At 39.9% G+C, this 17,288-nt stretch overlaps 1 protein-coding gene across 1 annotated transcript in view; it reads left to right on the plus strand.

Annotated features, from left to right (window-relative positions):
• Positions 1-17,288, plus strand: part of SULF1 (sulfatase 1) — an 81,020-nt gene that overhangs the window by 29,602 nt on the left and 34,130 nt on the right. The window contains exons 3-5 of the mRNA XM_032222247.1: positions 1,422-1,661; positions 11,991-12,142; positions 13,700-13,869. Of these exons, the coding sequence (XP_032078138.1) occupies positions 1,422-1,661; positions 11,991-12,142; positions 13,700-13,869 (562 nt within the window). The remainder of the gene's footprint in view (positions 1-1,421; positions 1,662-11,990; positions 12,143-13,699; positions 13,870-17,288) is intronic.

Below are 17,288 nucleotides of genomic sequence, written 5' to 3' on the forward strand. Positions count from 1 at the left end.
GGTGGGTAGATGGGTGGATGGATAGATTGTTGGATAGATAGATGGATGGATGGATGATAGATAGATAGACAGACAGACAGACAGACAGACAGACAAATACTTGGAAATCCTTGATTACAGATTACTACTACTCATTTGTGTCTTTTGAACTGAGATCATGAATAAAATACTACTTTATTTTAAGAGGTGGATTACATTTACTTAGAAATAGTGCAACTGGGACTACTATGCAATTGTGTATATCATAGGCCAATACCCAAAAGGTTGAAATTCTGAACACAGAATTTAAATGAAAGAAATTCCTTTGAACAGTGTTGATATGTAAAGTATGCCCCCCCCCCCAAGGGATTGCCATTCTATTGTGCATTTGTTTAAAAATTAACTGCATGTTTTTAATAGCCCTTGGTTTATATGTAAATAGCGACTAATTACAAGGCTCCTGGGCTTAAACCTAATACTTTGCTATTACCCCGAAGCTATAAAATGTGACAATATAGCTTTTATAGTATGGAATATAGTTTTTCCTGTGAAATTAAATGTTAAGAAAGGAAGTTTGTAGTGCTCGAAGACATTTTTTAAAAGTTTAAATTGTTCATTGCATTCTTAGTTAAAAACTGATAGCACATTTATCATTACTGAACTTTAAAAAAGAATGTAGTGTTTATTGAGTTGAACATTCCTATAGCAAATAAGCGAAAAAAGATTATGAAACAGACAAACATTATATGTAATACCCATATTGTCAATCTAAAGTTTCCAACTCCAGTTGAAACCAATCCAGGATATTTATCTTCAACGCAAGGTATGTTTGTGCGTGTGAGAGAGAGATTAATATGTGACTATATTAGACAAATATCTAGACAAACACTTAGATGCTAGCCAAGTAACTCAACTCCTGTTGAGTTAGCCATTGGGATGAAAGAGGGGAAAAAAGAGGAACACTTCTTAGGTGTTATAAAAGGATTAAACTCACCTATTCCTACAGCCACCTTAATTTATGCCCATTGCTCATTCCATTTCCCCCCCAACAGATTCTTCTTTTCTTCTCAATGAATCTCAGGTAATTATTTGGGGGCAAAAGCTTTCCTATTGCAAATAAACTGTTTGAGTTTAATCCCAGACAGAAATAGCTTTTCAAATTTCTTGACCTTTCTGGAATCTAAAAATGCTTTGCTTTATAAGATTTATCATACTGTGAGAAAAAAACTTAAGTAATATACAATTGAGTAATTAAATCACACTCACTGTAAACAATAGTGTATACACAAGAGACACTTCAATAAATGGAAATTTCTTGGGATAAATTAAAATGTAACACTGAAAATTGTATTTAGGAATATCAGGGATCAAGATCATAGTTTATATAAACTTTGAATGTGTGCCGTATATGAGTTAATTATGTGTTTGCTTTTGATGTTTAGGGTCCTTGCAAGTGATGAATAAAACCAGGAAGATAATGGAGAATGGAGGTGCCAGTTTTGTTAATGCATTTGTAACCACTCCGATGTGCTGTCCATCTCGGTCCTCGATGTTGACAGGAAAATATGTTCACAATCACAATGTTTATACTAACAATGAGAATTGCTCTTCTCCGTCCTGGCAAGCAACACATGAGCCACGCACCTTTGCTGTGTATCTCAACAATACTGGATATAGAACTGGTAAGGGATTACTTTTCACACTCCTTTTTCAATTGATTTTTAAAAGTTGCTTGTTTTCAATCTGTTAATGCTGTTAATAACAGAATTATTTCTGGAACATTGATGCAGAAATTTTGCAAAGCTTAATGGTACTGTGATTGTTAATTTGTGGGTTAGAAATCAGCAGAAAGCTGTATAAAAGAGCAGATACTAACTTCTTAAAGTTTAGTAGCTCTGATAAGATAGAGGGAAGTTGTAGCACCAAAGTTTAGAGCAGGGGTGTCAAATTGCCAGCCCATGGGCCTGATGTGTGACAGGCAGGTCACACCCACTCCAACTCTGTGAATGGGAAAAACATCGCAAAACATCACATGACAGCAACATGACGTGGTGAGTTTGACACCTGTGGTTTAGAGAGTCAACATGGACCCATATTAATTTGAAGACCTTCAAATAAAAATACTGGGATTTTTTTCTCAATAAGGATCCTGTCTTTTAATCCTTATATTCCAGATCATGGAACCAATTATCTGTCCTTTGCATGTCCTAAAATTGAAATTGAAACAAATAGAATATTTTTTGAAAATGCAAACTGCAGATAGATACCAGGCCCTAATCTTGTTATGAAGGAAGCGGAGAAGTGAATCTAATGGACTGTCAGCATTTATCTGAAGTTGTCAGCCAAATGAGGCTGTTCCTGGCACATGTAGGGTGCTGACTCTGATATTAAAAAGAGTTGGATCCTGATTTTGGTTGAATATTAAGCCCTAAAACAAGATGGCAGTTAAAAACAGCTGAGCAGTAGAGATCTGTGTCACCCTGAAAGAGGAAAGGATGTCAACTTAATTAAGGTTGCTGACTCTTCCTATAGAAAACATTCTCCAAGACTGCCTCCTTTGTTGGAAGCAACTCCTGCTTTCCTAATCTGAATTTCTTTGGCTTCAAGTTCCTAGTTCCTCCTAGTGTTTTGCCCCGTGGATATCCAGTTTTCAGTTGTGAAGGAATGTGGCTTTGACTCAAAGACAGAGGAGGAGATTTCTGAGCTGTTACAGAAAAGATATCCAAGTCTTGGGAGAATAGAAAGTGTAGAAATAAATTCAAAACAACTGTGCCTTGACTGTATGAGATACAAGCTGAAGTAAAAAGGGGCTATGGCAGCCTTTCAAGATCTGTTTCAATACCTTAACTGCATTAAAGTACATTTATTGTGACTTTCATTTCCTGACCTCGATGGGCTGACATCAGCTCTTGGACTCCACTGGCTCTGGACTTCTGTCTAAATAATTCAGGTTTTATCTCCCCTAGTTACTTCCACAGAGTGACATATGCTTTGCTCTAGTCCATAGGCAAGGTTCCTCCAATGAGCGTCCCATTGTGTGTAAGGCTCAGGTTGATTTACAACCATCAGCTTGTGTGTTATCTCTGTTTACGCATTGAACTGATTTACGGCTTAAGTAATTGAAGTACTTAAAACCTACATGCTAATTTACTCCCACCTGCTCTGAGCTCTACCTTGAACAGGAGAGTTTGTTGTCAGTTCTTAAAGGCCCCCTTCCTTTCGGCCTTCTCTGCTGAAATAGAGTATGTTCAGTTGAGAGGCCAGCTGTTCCAGCTAATTGCTCCGATTGATGCTTTGTCATAGGAACTGAACCTATTGCCGGCTTCAATCCCTCCATGATACAAATGTTCAGTAGCCATACTTGAAAAGCTTGAGGGTTCTCACAACTAGTTTCCAACATTTGAAACACCCTGAAGATTATGTACCGTATATACTCGAGTATAAGCCGACCCGAATATAAGCCGAGGCACCTAATTTTACCCCCAAAAGCTGGAAAAGTTATTGACTCGAGTATAAGCCTAGGGTGGGAAATGCAGCAGCTACGGTAAATTTCAAAAATAAAAAATCAGTGTTATTTGAAACTCAAAGTTATGTTTATTCAAGGGACCCGCTTAATTAAAGTGTTCTATAATATCAGTATGACTTATAATACTGCAAGCCTGCAATATTAAAATACTTGTATAGGGGATCCCCGGGATCCCCCGAAGAGATCAAATCACAACCAGTATGCCACCTTCTTGGTATATTGTTTTTATTTTCACTGAGTTTTTTAAAATGAGCATTATTTCATCCTTTTTTTCTTTATGTTTGATTGGTATCTGCAATTTGTGTTAATTCTGTTCATACATATAATATAAATGAAAAACCCAGCTCTCTTAAAAATATTTTAAGTTCTTTCTGGTGCTCCCTTTTAGAATTGGCCAACTAATATTTCTGTTCACCCAACTAATGTCAGGCAGAGTTAACTGAAAAAGTAATTTTTCATGAAAGGACATTTTCCTAGGATTTTAATTGTTCTTACTGTCAGATTTCTCGTTATTTCCAGCTTGAGTCTCCTTCTGACAAGTTTCCATTGCTTCTTGTCCTGTCCTCAGGTGCTATTGCTGCCGCCGCCTCCTCCTCCTCCAACAGCACCAGCACATTTGCTGCCCAGCGCTGCGGCTGAGGTGAAGCCGCCAAAGCTCCCGCTGGCGCCCCCGCAGCGTTGGGCGGATATCCGGCAGTGCTGTTGGAGGAGGAGGAGGCGAACCAGCCTGCCATCGCCGGCCACTGCCAGCCCCGCCGCTCTTCCCACCCCCTTCCAAGCCCCACAGTCCAGCGGATGGAGCAGCGAAGCCCCGGGGCTTCGCTACTGCTCCCCGCATTTTCTGCACGGGGATCCCTTGGAGAGGGGATTCCAGCCTGCCATCGCCGGCCACCGCTAGCCCTGCCGCTCTTCCCACCCCCTTCCAAGCCCACTGGGGCTTGGAAGGGGGTGGGAAGAGCGGCAGGGCTAGCGGTGGCCAATGTTCCCTCTAATTTTTTTTCAGTGTGAGCGGAAAAGTATAGTGTTTGAGCAGCACATTTTCATACCTGAGCACCTGGATTTTTTTCATAGATGTCACCCAAGACAACGAAATTAGTGTTATTTGAAACTCAATTCTACCATGTAAATATCCATTAAGTAAAAAATCTCCCTATACAGGTAATCCTCAATCTACAACCATAATTGAGCACAAAGTTTCTATTGCTAAATGAGACATTTGTTAAGTGAGTTTTGCCCCATTTTACAACCTTTCTTGCTACAGTTAAGTGAATCACTGCGGTTGAATCAGTAACCTGGTTGTTAAGTCAGTCTGACTTTCCTACTGACTTTCCTTGGCAGATGGTTGCAAAAGGTGACCCCAGGACACTGCAACCGTCATAAATATGAGGCAGTTGCCAAAGATCCAAATTTTGATCCTATGACCATGGGGATGCTGCAATGATCATGTGTGAAGAACAGCTGTAATTCACTTTTTTCAGTGCTGATGTAGCTTTAGTCATTAAGTGAACTGTTGTAAGTTGAGGACTATACTTTCCCCCTTACTATCCAATAGTCTGCAGTGATTTAGCAAGTTATGAATAAATTACCAACTGATGTAGATTAGCAATTGGAGCACTTAAAGAAGCAAACAAAGAGGGGAGAGGAAGGGAGGGAGGAAGGAAAGAAGGGAGAGGGAGAGAGAAACAGAGACAGAGGGAGAGACAAAAAAGGAAAGAGGAGAAAGAGAAAAAGAAAGGGGAGAGGAGGGTGGGAGGATAAGAAAAAGAGGCAGAAAAAAGAAAGAGAGAGAAAGAGGAAAGGAAGAAAGAAGGAAGGAAGGAAGGAAGGAAGGAAAAAAAGGAAGAAAAAAGGAAGAAAGAAAAGAGGAGAGTAGAGAAGGAATAGAGGCCAAAAAAGCAAACAAGGAAAAGTAGGGAAAAAACTTTCACTGGAAAACACTATTTTTCCATCAGTGCAAAACTTTCCTAAACAAGGTTAATTTTCTGGATTTTGACTTTCCGGTCCAGGTGGACCAAGAAGCCTTTATTTTCTTTTTCTAAAATCAAATAAAATCTGCAGAGCACCAGCACGCCATATGAAAAAGAATTTGTATTTGCAAGTAGGTTGATCACCAATCCATGACAAATAAGCTGAAATGCAATATTTAAAACATTCTTACTAAACAGCAGTCTGCCTTCGCTGGATGGCTTGGATCTCTCGCTGACTCTCCATGAAAGCACCGAGATAGAAACAGCCCTCCTGTGCGACATTGACAGTAGGGAGATGGGGGAGGGGTGCCTCGCCCTCTCCTGGGGAGCCCTGTCTGGGGAAGAACCCCCTCCTCCGGCCTCGGGACCGTCGGTTTCTCCGACGGGTCTCCCCCCCCCCTCCTCTGCCCCCGACCGACTTCCTTTTCTGGGCTTTTTGCAAATGAGCCGGACGCAGCCGAATCTCTCTCTGTGTGTATGTGTGTATGTGTGTGTGTGTGAGCGCGAGTTGCCCAATCCAGTTCCTCCCTCCGTAGTTTTGAACCTGGGAGGAACTGGTTTGGGCAACCCGAGAGCTCCGCCTGACGCCCGAAGGGCTTTGCACGAAGAAACGCGGCTTGAGGCGCAAGGACGGTCCTGGCTGTGGGGCGCAGGCCCCTAAAATCCTCTCTTTGGTTCCCTCCTCCTCCCCCTCCTTCCACAGCCTGCGTGACGCCCTAGGCTGAGAGCTGCTGCTGCTGCACAGCTGAGGGAGGGAGAGCAAAAGCAGAGGCGGGGCGCCAAGCTTTGGTTAAGGCAGGCAAGGGAAACCGCGAGCCGAAAGGAAGTCTTGCTGGGAAGACGCGGCAGCAGGGCTTTAAAGGGCTCCCTCCTCCCCAGCCAGCCAGCCCACCCAGCCCATTCTTCCCCCGCCACAACTGTATCCAACAGGCCAAGTTGCTGGGAGGAGAAAGTTTGGGCTGCAGGACATGAGATTCCTCTGGGGAGGTCCTTTGCGGGAGGCCAGTTCCAGCCGCCTGCAAAGGACTTCCCACATTTGCTTTGGTAGAAATCTCTGCGCGGCAGTTAGAAACTTCTGCGCGGGGATTTCTTTCCATGTGCGCGGCCGCGCACGCGCGCACCTTAGAGGGAACAGTGGCGGTGGCTGGCGATGGCAGGCTGGAATCCCCTCTCCAAGGGATCCCCGTGCAGAAAATGCGGGGAGCAGCAGCGAAGCCCCGGGGCTTCGCTGCTCCATCCGCTGGACTGTGGGGCTTGGAAGGGGGTGGGAAGAGCGGCAGGGCTAGCGGTGGCTGGCGATGGCAGGCTGGTTCGCCTCCTCCTCCTCCAACAGGCAACAGCACTGCCGGATCCAGTTGTAGACTCGAGTATAAGCCGAGGCGGCTTTTTTCAGCCCAAAAAGTGGGCTGAAAAACTCGGCTTATACTCGAGTATATACGGTAACAAAGTAGACAGAAAGTAATAGGAACAGTGGCCAAATATGCAATTCTATTGCATTACACTTGAACACCCCATTAAATCTGCCAATCACCAGATCAGAAAGCTGCAACAGGGGTGCCACTCAGTGGCAGAATCTTTAAATAACTTCCTGCTTTTGACAAGACTTGGAGCAGAATGAATGGATCCATTCCATAAAGATCTGGAAGCCAAATTCTTGATGATTAGACCTGCATTAAGCAGCCATCCATTAAGCAGCCACAGAGGTCTCAAACCTAAAGCTCATGGGCCATGTGCAGCCCTTAGTGGTTATCACTCAGGAGCTGCTGTCTTAGCTTCCCTCCTGTACATATTTGGCCATGTCGAGCAGCAACTTCTCAGTAGGGTGACTGTACATTTCTAATTTACAATTTGTCCTAGACAAATTTGTCTTAGGCAACATGTACCCCACTGTCTTCTTCCTTTCAGAATAAGCTTCTCTCCCATAGTGCCAGCTTGTGCAATACTAAGTGCATTTAGTGCACAAAGTGGCTTCCATGACACTGTAGGGGAAAAGCCAATTCTGCAGAAACTGGTGCTACCAGGGCAGAAGGAAAACAAGAGAGGAGAAAGTAGTGCTTTGGGGAGAAAGTGGGAGCTGTCCAGGAGCCTCACAAGGGAAGTAATAGCAGGAAAAAGTGCCAGTTTATGTGCCTCTCTTCATCTGAGCCAGTTCTTCATCTGAGTTTCATGGGAAACTCAGAGCTAGACACAATGACAGAGAAGGTCCACTCCATGTATCCATCAAATGACATTGTTTTATAAAAAGGACCTGGAGCTTATCAACTCTGTCTGACCACACAAGAGAAACTATGGGGAACAGACAGATCCTCAAATACAGTACTTGGCCTTATGCCATGTAGGGATTTAGAGGTGATAATCAGCACTTTGAACTAGAAGAAAACTGTTAACCAGTGCAACTCGCAAAGCATACTGAGGCAGGTCCATCATTGCTCTACTGCAACATTCTGGACCAGCTGAAAGTTCTAAACAGTCTGCAAGGCAGTCTTATTTATAGCCCATTTCTGCAAAAATCTGCACGTGAAGTGACCAAGATCTGAATAAGGAGGGTCTCCTGGTTCAGGAAAAAATGCACCTGTCAGACTAGATCAGTGCAGAGACTGTCCTAAACCATAGCTTCCACCTGTCCTTTGAGTAACAACTAAGACTGCAGAAGAATCCAAATTGCATGCTTAGACCCAAATGAAAAACTGCAACCTCATTCAGAACTAAAGGGAAAAAGTTTCCAGACCCAAATGACTCCAACATCCATCAGTAGGATTCCATCCAGGATCCCAACAGCTTTTAGGCCACTGGAATAAGGCCTTGTCAGAATCACTTGCTTAGCCAGTGGTGAGCTCTATCAGACTCCAAAGAGAAGGAGGCAGTAGTGGACAATACCAGGATATTCCTTGTGCTTCCTTCAGGGAATGTGAAATTGGCAGAACCATTTTCTGCCATACAAATATTTCCCCCATAGACATAAAACACATGGCAGACCACTCTCACTTTGGCAGAAGGATACCATGCTATGCAGAAGTATCTAGAATAGCCTTTGATGGAAAACATCCTTTTGTACTGTGTATAACTATTTTAAAAATACATAGTCACTTTCAGGTTCTGCATCATACTGTCTGTCTTTAATCATCTAAGGCATGATGTTTTGTGGGATTTCATGGAACAATTTGATACTATTTATTTGGATGACGTTCTAATTTATTTTCTATCCCTTGAGATATACACATGCCATGTTGAGGCAGTTTACAGTGGGTTCAGGAGCATTATCTATAAATCAAATTTAAAAACTTAAATTCAAATAGCCACTATTGACTTTCTATGCCATCACATTTCACTAGAAAGACTTCAGATGGATCTAATAAAGATCGAAACCTTTCTGGCTTGGCAACTCCTCAGGGATTAAAATTGTTCAAAGGCATTCTCTTACAAACATCATAAATTTTGAGAACTTTGCGTCAATTACCTCTACTCAGTCCTGGAGAATAGTGTTACATTATTTGGGGTGGAGAGTTTTTGCATATTAAGATGGCCTTTGGAACCTGTAAGGGCTCAACATTCTGTGGAGGTAAGGACAAGCCACTATGGCTTGGAATGCCTCCAGACAGCTTGTAGGCTAAACCAAAGGCAGTACTGGGGATTACTGTTCTTTTTTCTCATCCAACTTCAAAGTAACTTCCATCTCAACAAAAGGATGGATGTCTTGTTTCAGAAGTCCAAATATTTGTTCATTGGTTTAGGCCCACCATAGTCAAGAAATTTTCAGCAGGTTACAATTATTACAATAAAGTATCCACATACAGTTCCAGTTATATAGCAATAAGCAGTTACCCAGTTTAAACTGCAGATAAAATTGCAAAGCAACCAACTGAAAAGCAGTTAAAATACATAGCACATGTATAAATCAAAGGTTCTCTTAAACAGTTCTGAATTTTCTGAATCCTAGGAAGGCAGAGATTAATGTTATTTGAGGGGGGGGTTAATAACATTGGCACTGCCGTGGGCAATGTTGAAAACCTCCATCTTCTAAACATATTTGTTACCATCTTTGTCTATGCTCCCACTTAAGAAATTTGCAGCTATGAAACACCCCTTGCTTTTGGATGAAGCAAATCAAAGCTGCAGAGCAATCCTTATACTTAAGAATCGCACCAGCAGATTTAGAATGCATCTAGTGCCCATCCTATGTGCTCAGTAGGATCAAAGAATCCTGTTTTACAAATATCGCTGTAATCAGAAGAAGGCTTACCACACACACACACACACACACACACACACACACACACCCTTCAATACATTACAGGTTCTTCAGAACCTTCAATCTTTTGAATTTTTGGTGGCCATGCATTGGTCTAAGATTCATACTACCATTCCACCAAGCAACCAGAGAAGTCTGCAAATCTATTGTTACCTTGATGCATTTTTTTTCTATCAGCATTATCAGGTTTCTGACTTAGTCCTCTCCATCAATTATCAGCATATTCTTATCTATCCTTGATAGTTTACTATGTTAATTTCAATACTGGAGACTTTTACTTTCACACATGCATGTCTTTTGCTGTTCAGATTTTCAGAAGGTACTTCACTGGACAAGGCATATCCAGAAACACATTTTTCTTAGTTAATTCACCAATGCCTGAATTTTAGCAAGCCTTGGTTTGAACATATTGTATTACATTTTTAAGAGAGACTTAAAAATATTTGTAGTATTGTCATTAAAATGGTGTTAGTCAATAGGGTGCCTTCTAGCATCATCTTTCACCAGGGTAATACACATTGAAGTCTCAGGTATCAGGTAAGGACAAGGTTGGGGACAGATGGATAGAATTTAAAGGAAATTGGTCACATCCTCAGATTCAGAGGATATGTCTACAAAAAACCTGGAATGATTGGGGGAGACTATTGACTACTTGAATCATAGCATGAAAACAACTGTGACATGTTAGCATCCTAAGGGAGAAAGATAATGAAAATGGTGCAAAGTTTAAAATTAGTTGCAATTAAGGGACTAATGTGGAGGATTTTGCTCACCATTTCCTCTGTGTACTGACTGTTTTTCTATCTCATTCGAATGTACAAATTAAAATTCTTCCTGTGGGCACCATTAGTTACAGTAATGAAAAGATGGGCAGTGATATTGCTTTTTAATGAGACTTTTATTAATTCAGCGGTATTTGTATGCTTATTAATTATACATAAATAAATAAATTCCTAATTTTCTTTGCCTCTGTTCTTAAATATATTCATTGGCCAGGGGCATTTTGAGTAGGGCGAAGATGTAAGCAGCCAGCTGGAGAGCTTTTCTTGGTTTTGTATGGGGATTATGAGGATTAAAAGTCAACACATCTGTAGAGTATTTAACTGAGGAAAAGCTGGTTTATATTATAAATCACAGATTAATTGATATTACATTTTTAATTGCAACTATTGCTGTTATACACAGTGACTAAGATAGTTTCAAATCTATTTTAATTATTTAGCTTCTAATGGGTTTTTTTCAAAACATCATTCTAATTCTTATTTTGACAATACAATATAGTACTGTCCTGAAATTTATTAGTTTTGTTTTATTTCTCTATCAGCCTATCTCAACAAATGAGTCTGGATGGCATACATTATGAAACATAAAAAGAGTTAAAACAATACAAAATAAATATATACGGGCCCAAATAAAACTGTTACTATGGGCATTAATACAGACAGAAAATGGGTCCCTTAGCACCCAACCAAGTCTTCACAGCCTTGTCAAAGGCCAACCCGGCACAGGTCATTCTGATATCTGAAGAGGACAGAGTTGACCCCATTTTCTTTAAGAGCTAACAGAATCATCTCCTCTCTCAAGCATGCATTCACTACTCCCACTTGTCGTTGAATCAGTGGTGGGATTCAAATTTTTTTACTACCGGTTCTGTGGACGTGGCTTTGTGGGTGTGGCTTTGTGGGCATGGCAAGGGAAAGATACTGCAAAATCCCCATTCCCTGCCTACTCCTGTAGAGGGGGGAGATTACTGCAAAATCCCCATTCCCTCCACCCCACAAACCTGCTTCTCCTGTTCAGGGCAACAAAAGAAGATCGGCTATGAGGCAGTGGGGGTGGAGCCAGCCTATATGCCGTTCTCCAAACTATTCAAAATTTCCCCTACTGGTTCTCCAGAACTTGTCAGAACTGGCTGAATACCATCTCTGCATTGAATATGTCGCAAGGATTATCTTCAGTGTAAGATTAGGCTCCCCGCCCCCCAAGAACAAAGGACTGGGGTGGGCTCATTGTGAGGAACGGGTTGAAGAACACATATTTGCAGTTTTTTGTATTTATCCATATTTGTGTATCATCTGCTTCAAACTGATGAAGAATGTGCCATCAATTCTTGTTCTTTGTAGATAGAAAACACTCCAATTGCCAAAAGATTGAGGGTTGCATACAGAAATGGGTCCTTTTGTTACCAACCTTTGCTGTAACCAACTTTTTTACTTCATAAAACATCACATTCAAGTGCCATTGAATGTGGCTTCTGTTTCTTTCACAGCTTTTTTTGGAAAATACCTCAATGAATACAATGGCAGCTATATCCCCCCTGGCTGGCGAGAGTGGGTTGGATTAATAAAAAATTCTCGTTTCTATAATTACACTGTTTGTCGCAATGGCCTTAAAGAGAAGCATGGATTTGAATATGCAAAGGTAAGGAAGGATCACATTAATCTTATTATGCACATAGGTAAAACCTATTCTTGATAGAAGAAATGATATTTTAAAATCACTTTATTGAAATAAAACTCTTTTTTTGTTACTGTATGGCCAGAATTTTTTTCACAGAATGTTCATAGAAGGTCGGTAACACTATGGATTTCTGGTTATGAAGAAAAAATAATGAAAGCTACTGAATCCTGGAAATTTGACAGTGGCAACAAACAAACACACAAATTACACAGCACATTTGTTTCCCATAAAAAGCAGTTGTCTTTTATCTTTTGGGAGAGAGATAATTTGCAAAAGTTTCTGGTTTCCAGTGCTATCTATGACTCCATGTTATGTACAATATTTTGGCATTTGAAGTTTGAAGAAAACTTCCTCCTTCAGAAAATACTTTTTCCCCAGTAAGTTTTTCACTCTTGAGAGAGAAGAGCTAGTGGGACTGGCTTAATGGAAAAACATATTTGAAAATCAGTGAAATTTATCTTTCAAACTGATTTTTAGAACTTTCTTAAATTTTTAAACAAGTAGGATAAAAACTAACTGAAACTAATAAGTCAGGTGAGAATTTTTTTGAAAAAATAAAGGACAAAGCCAAAAGCTCAGAAAAAAAGAAATTTAAAGAAATAAATTCTGGCTTTCTTATACAACATTTATACATTTAAGCTGACCTCTTACTCTAGAGTTATGACATACTTTCTTTCATACTTTTTCACATGTATCTGCAAAGTACTTTTGGCGTTAGGAGTTTGAGAAACAGTCCTGGAATGAGGACAAAGTGTTCACAGCTGTATGGGCTTCCCTTAATAGTGTTATGTGTCAAAAAATCCTGCACTTTTTTTCACTGTTGCTTTTGCAGCTGTTCATGACCCTGAGTCCACATCATCTGATTGATTAGTCCAGTCTGGAAATGGCTGAAATTGTATGTTCATGTTACCTTGGAACTCCTCACTGGAGTACATGCCAGTCATTTGATCAAAAACGCCGCAAACCTAGAGATGACAGATAGTTTAATTCCCAACTTTTTAAAAAGTCTCTCTCTCTCTCTCTTTCTCTCCCTCTCTCTCTCTCTCTCTCTCTCTCTCTGTGTGTGTGTGTGTGAGAGAGAGAGAGAGAGAGAGAGAGAGAGAGAGATTTCATTTTATTACATTGTCTATAGGTTAAGCTGCTTAGTTGATATGATAGGATTTTTATATTAGTAGCTGTGCTGTGCTGTTCTAAAATGAGCTGATTTCTTTAGAAATGCAAGTATTCTTTTTTAATTACAATTATAGCCAAGAGGCTATGGGTAGCTTGGATATGATTTAAATGTCCCAAAGTCTTTGTCTTCTACTTAAAAGGTGTCATTCCTACTTACCTTACACAGATAAGTCTATTGGAATGCAGCCATTCATCTGCATATATTTGATCTGGGAACTGTGCCCAGCCTCTAAAACTAGATAGGTGAAATCCTTTCAAAGCCTATTGGACTAAGCCACTATAATATGACCTTGTGATATTGGATGCAGTTGGCAAATTGTCATTTATGTTGAATGTTTGTTTCAGGACTATTTTACAGATTTAATCACTAATGACAGTATCAGTTATTTCAAAATGTCTAAGAGGACATATCCCCATAGACCTATAATGATGGTGATCAGCCATGCAGCTCCCCATGGCCCAGAAGACTCTGCACCACAATTCTCTGAGCTGTATGCAAACGCTTCTCAGCACATGTAAGTGAAACTTCATACTGTGAACATGCTGGGGATTTGCCACTTCATTGCTGACTGCCCTTTGGAATGGAAATTTGATGTCCTGCATAGCCTCAGCCAGTCACCTTCTTGCCCTGCTTCAATTCCTTGAGGGTTCAATAAAATATTCTAGAATATTCCATACTTATGCAAGGGTCCATATTTTCTACCTTTTGAAAAACATAATCTTTACTTTTTTGTTTTAGGAAAGCCTTGTAAACACTGAGAATACTGAGTTGTCATTTGCCTTGGTGTCTAAAGCAGTTGGAACACCTTTTTCTTCCATTTTTCCTTTTTTTCTCCCGGGGTTGCCTGAGTTTCTTTCAAGTTTCTCTCTGAACATTTGGTCTCATTTCTGTACAATTGATATTAAGTTTGCACTAAAGAAACAGTAAAGTCTTGGTATTGTGCAGTGGATTTTACCAATTCATGGTGGTAGATGCGGATCACATATTTGCATGCTTTCTCTGTTAAAAACCAATGAGTAGCATCTACAAAATGGGTATGAATTAAAATAATAGTGATATTTTTTTATGTATTTGCTAATGTGTTTATAATATGGAAGACACATTTGCAGCCTAAAACGTATTTCAGAAAATATATTTCATAATCTCCCCTAAGCCTGAGATAAATGGTTGCACAAGAAAAAAAGCCAGTTTATGTCAACATTTTAAAATAATAAATGAAAAAAGGCTATATTTTTGACATCTATACTTCTTCCCATCCCATTGACAATTCCCATGCTTTTGCTTTGATATCTTAATTGGTGCAACAAATTCAGACCAAAATTTGTTGGGTAACACCATTAAATCTGGATAAAAGGGTTTGTGAAGTGCTTTATTTTAAACTGTTTTAAGTGAAACTTTGTAAACTTCATCATTTTTGAATATTTCAGATGCAAAACATCTTCAAAATAGCTGTTTCTAGCTTATTTTTGTACTTGAAATTGGGACATTCCAATTCCCAAACATTTATTTTTGTCTATTCCTAGTTTTGAGATCCCAAATGTCTAACAAATAATCAGTACATAAATATATCCCCCCCAAAATCAGAGTTGTTGACTGAAGTTGCAGGCAAACATAATTTTAAGATACAAAAATTTCCCAACCTGGATAAGCTGAACCAACCATAGTCATGCAGTCATGGAACCGAATGGTTAGAAAGTGTCATGGAGATCATCTAGTCCAATTCCCTTTCCAGTACAGAATCTACTGCAATAGCTATCTCTGGCAGATGGCTGTCCACCCTGTTTAAACACCTCCCATAAGAGTCTAAAATCTCCTGAAGGAATTTGTTCCATTGTTTAACAGCAAAATGATATACTTTCTGATATCCAATCAAAATTTGCTTCCTAAGTATTCCATTTTCTACATTAGAATCATTTGGAAAACAGCTATCACATTTCCCACAGACTTCTCCAAATTATATATCCACAACTCCTCCAATTGTTTTCTTATAAAGATTTTCTTCCAGGTCTCTTAATCATCGTAATGGTTCTCTGGATATGCTCCAATGTATCAGAGTTTGTCCAACCAGCACAGAAATGAGAGCACAAATGACTTGATATTTTTACAGTATTTTTGTTGATGCAACCTTGAGTTGCATTTGCTTTATTTCCATCAACACTGTTGGCTCATGTTCAAATTGTAATCCACCAAGACACCCAATTTCTCTCAGGAATATTGCTTCCCAACATGGTCTTCCCTACTTTACACTTATGCCTTTGATTTTTCATTTCCAAATCAAGGTATTTTCTCCTGTTAAAATCCATCTTGTTGCTCTATTGTTATAGCTTGTCAATACATCCTAAGTTCTAAAACTGTAATAATTCTCTATCTACCCTATGTATATGTCATCCATGTTATGTTTCCTAAGTCATCACTCAAATCATTAATAAATAGTATATTAACACTACAGAGCCTGGGATCTTTGTAGTGTTACTATTCAATACCTCTTTCCACTTGACTGAGAGCCAGTCCTGTAGGCACGCAAGGGTTTATAACTGTAATGAGTTCTGTATCCATTCCCTGGAAGCAAAATCCAGTCCACAATGTGCTTATCTCCTGTATTAAGTTTTTGTGGGAGTCTGGGCCACACTCCCTTAACAGACTGTTGGGCCAACAGATTGGTGCCTCTTAGCAGGGAGTCTTTGGTCACCCCCACTGGAAAGGCAAACAGCTCTATTTAGGCCGAGCACTTACTTTTTAAATACTGAAAGATTGACCTTCTAAAATTTTTGACTTTCTAAAAAAGTATGCATTATCACTTCAGCCTCTAACGTTTCTTCTCCCACCCCAAAAATAAACAGGATAGCAGACAGGATAGCAGGATGAGGCAGGGGAGTAAGGAAGAGGAGGGAGGGCTCGCCTGAAGGCTCTCAGACATGGCTGTGTTCTAAAAATTTAATTAGAAGCAGATTTCATGGAGTGGTTGAAACTAAGGCCAAGTAATAGCCCCATTTAATCATTTTTAAAGCATGTAAGCTGCACTGTTCCCATCGCCCTCTACATATGGGGGAGGGGGTGTCTGCAGCTGAGAGACTCCACTCTCTGTGGAGGCTGTCTGCACAGTTGAGAGCTCTGATTGACCAGGGTTTCCAATTAAATGAAAGGTCTTCATGGACAAAGGAAGCCCTCTTTTGCAGTAAGTGGCTTGTTACCTGTTGGAAATGATGGAGGGCAAAACAGAGTTAAATTGTTTGTCTTCACACTTGCCTGGATTTTGCATGTGGAATCTATGCTCACTTTTAAAAAATGATCAAAGACAGCTCTCAAGCATTAAACTTAGCAGCCACTTCCACTCTTCTGCGTTAGGAGATTGAGAAAAGTTTTGTCTGCACTGGACACTATATGATATTAATATCTGAACTTGGTAACCTTGGAAACTTTTGTTAAACTCAGTATGCATCCCTGAAAATATGTAATAGTTTGAAGCCAAACTGATTTGTGCTTAACTGATTATAAAAAGTGTGGAAGCACAAATCAGAAATCACTATTTTATCCCAATCCGGCTGTCTTGAAATTCTGGGACTATTATGCATCTTTTATTCAGTGGTTACTGCAGGTTGTTTTAATACTGAAAGACTAAACAGAGTAAAATCTTATTTGGAAGTGTAAAAGGAGAAATGGAAGATAAACTGCCAGTTTGCATGACTAAATTGCTAAAGGAATAGTTTCTGCTTTTAATACGCTGCCAGCTTATCATGGCCTGTTAACAAAGGAAAAATCCAATGTCTCCCTGACTTTTCCTTTGGCTATAGCTCATGAAAATAATAGCAAGAGCAATATAATCATTTGGTAAGAAGTGTCATTGTTTGAGTATTTAACTATTGAGGATTCTTCTCTTTTGGTGGCTAAATATATTCTGGCACCATTATTTTCTGGTAATGGGTTTAAATTTAA

The sequence above is a fragment of the Thamnophis elegans genome, chromosome 8, assembly GCF_009769535.1.
Source record: "Thamnophis elegans isolate rThaEle1 chromosome 8, rThaEle1.pri, whole genome shotgun sequence".
Lineage (NCBI taxonomy): Eukaryota > Metazoa > Chordata > Lepidosauria > Squamata > Colubridae > Thamnophis > Thamnophis elegans.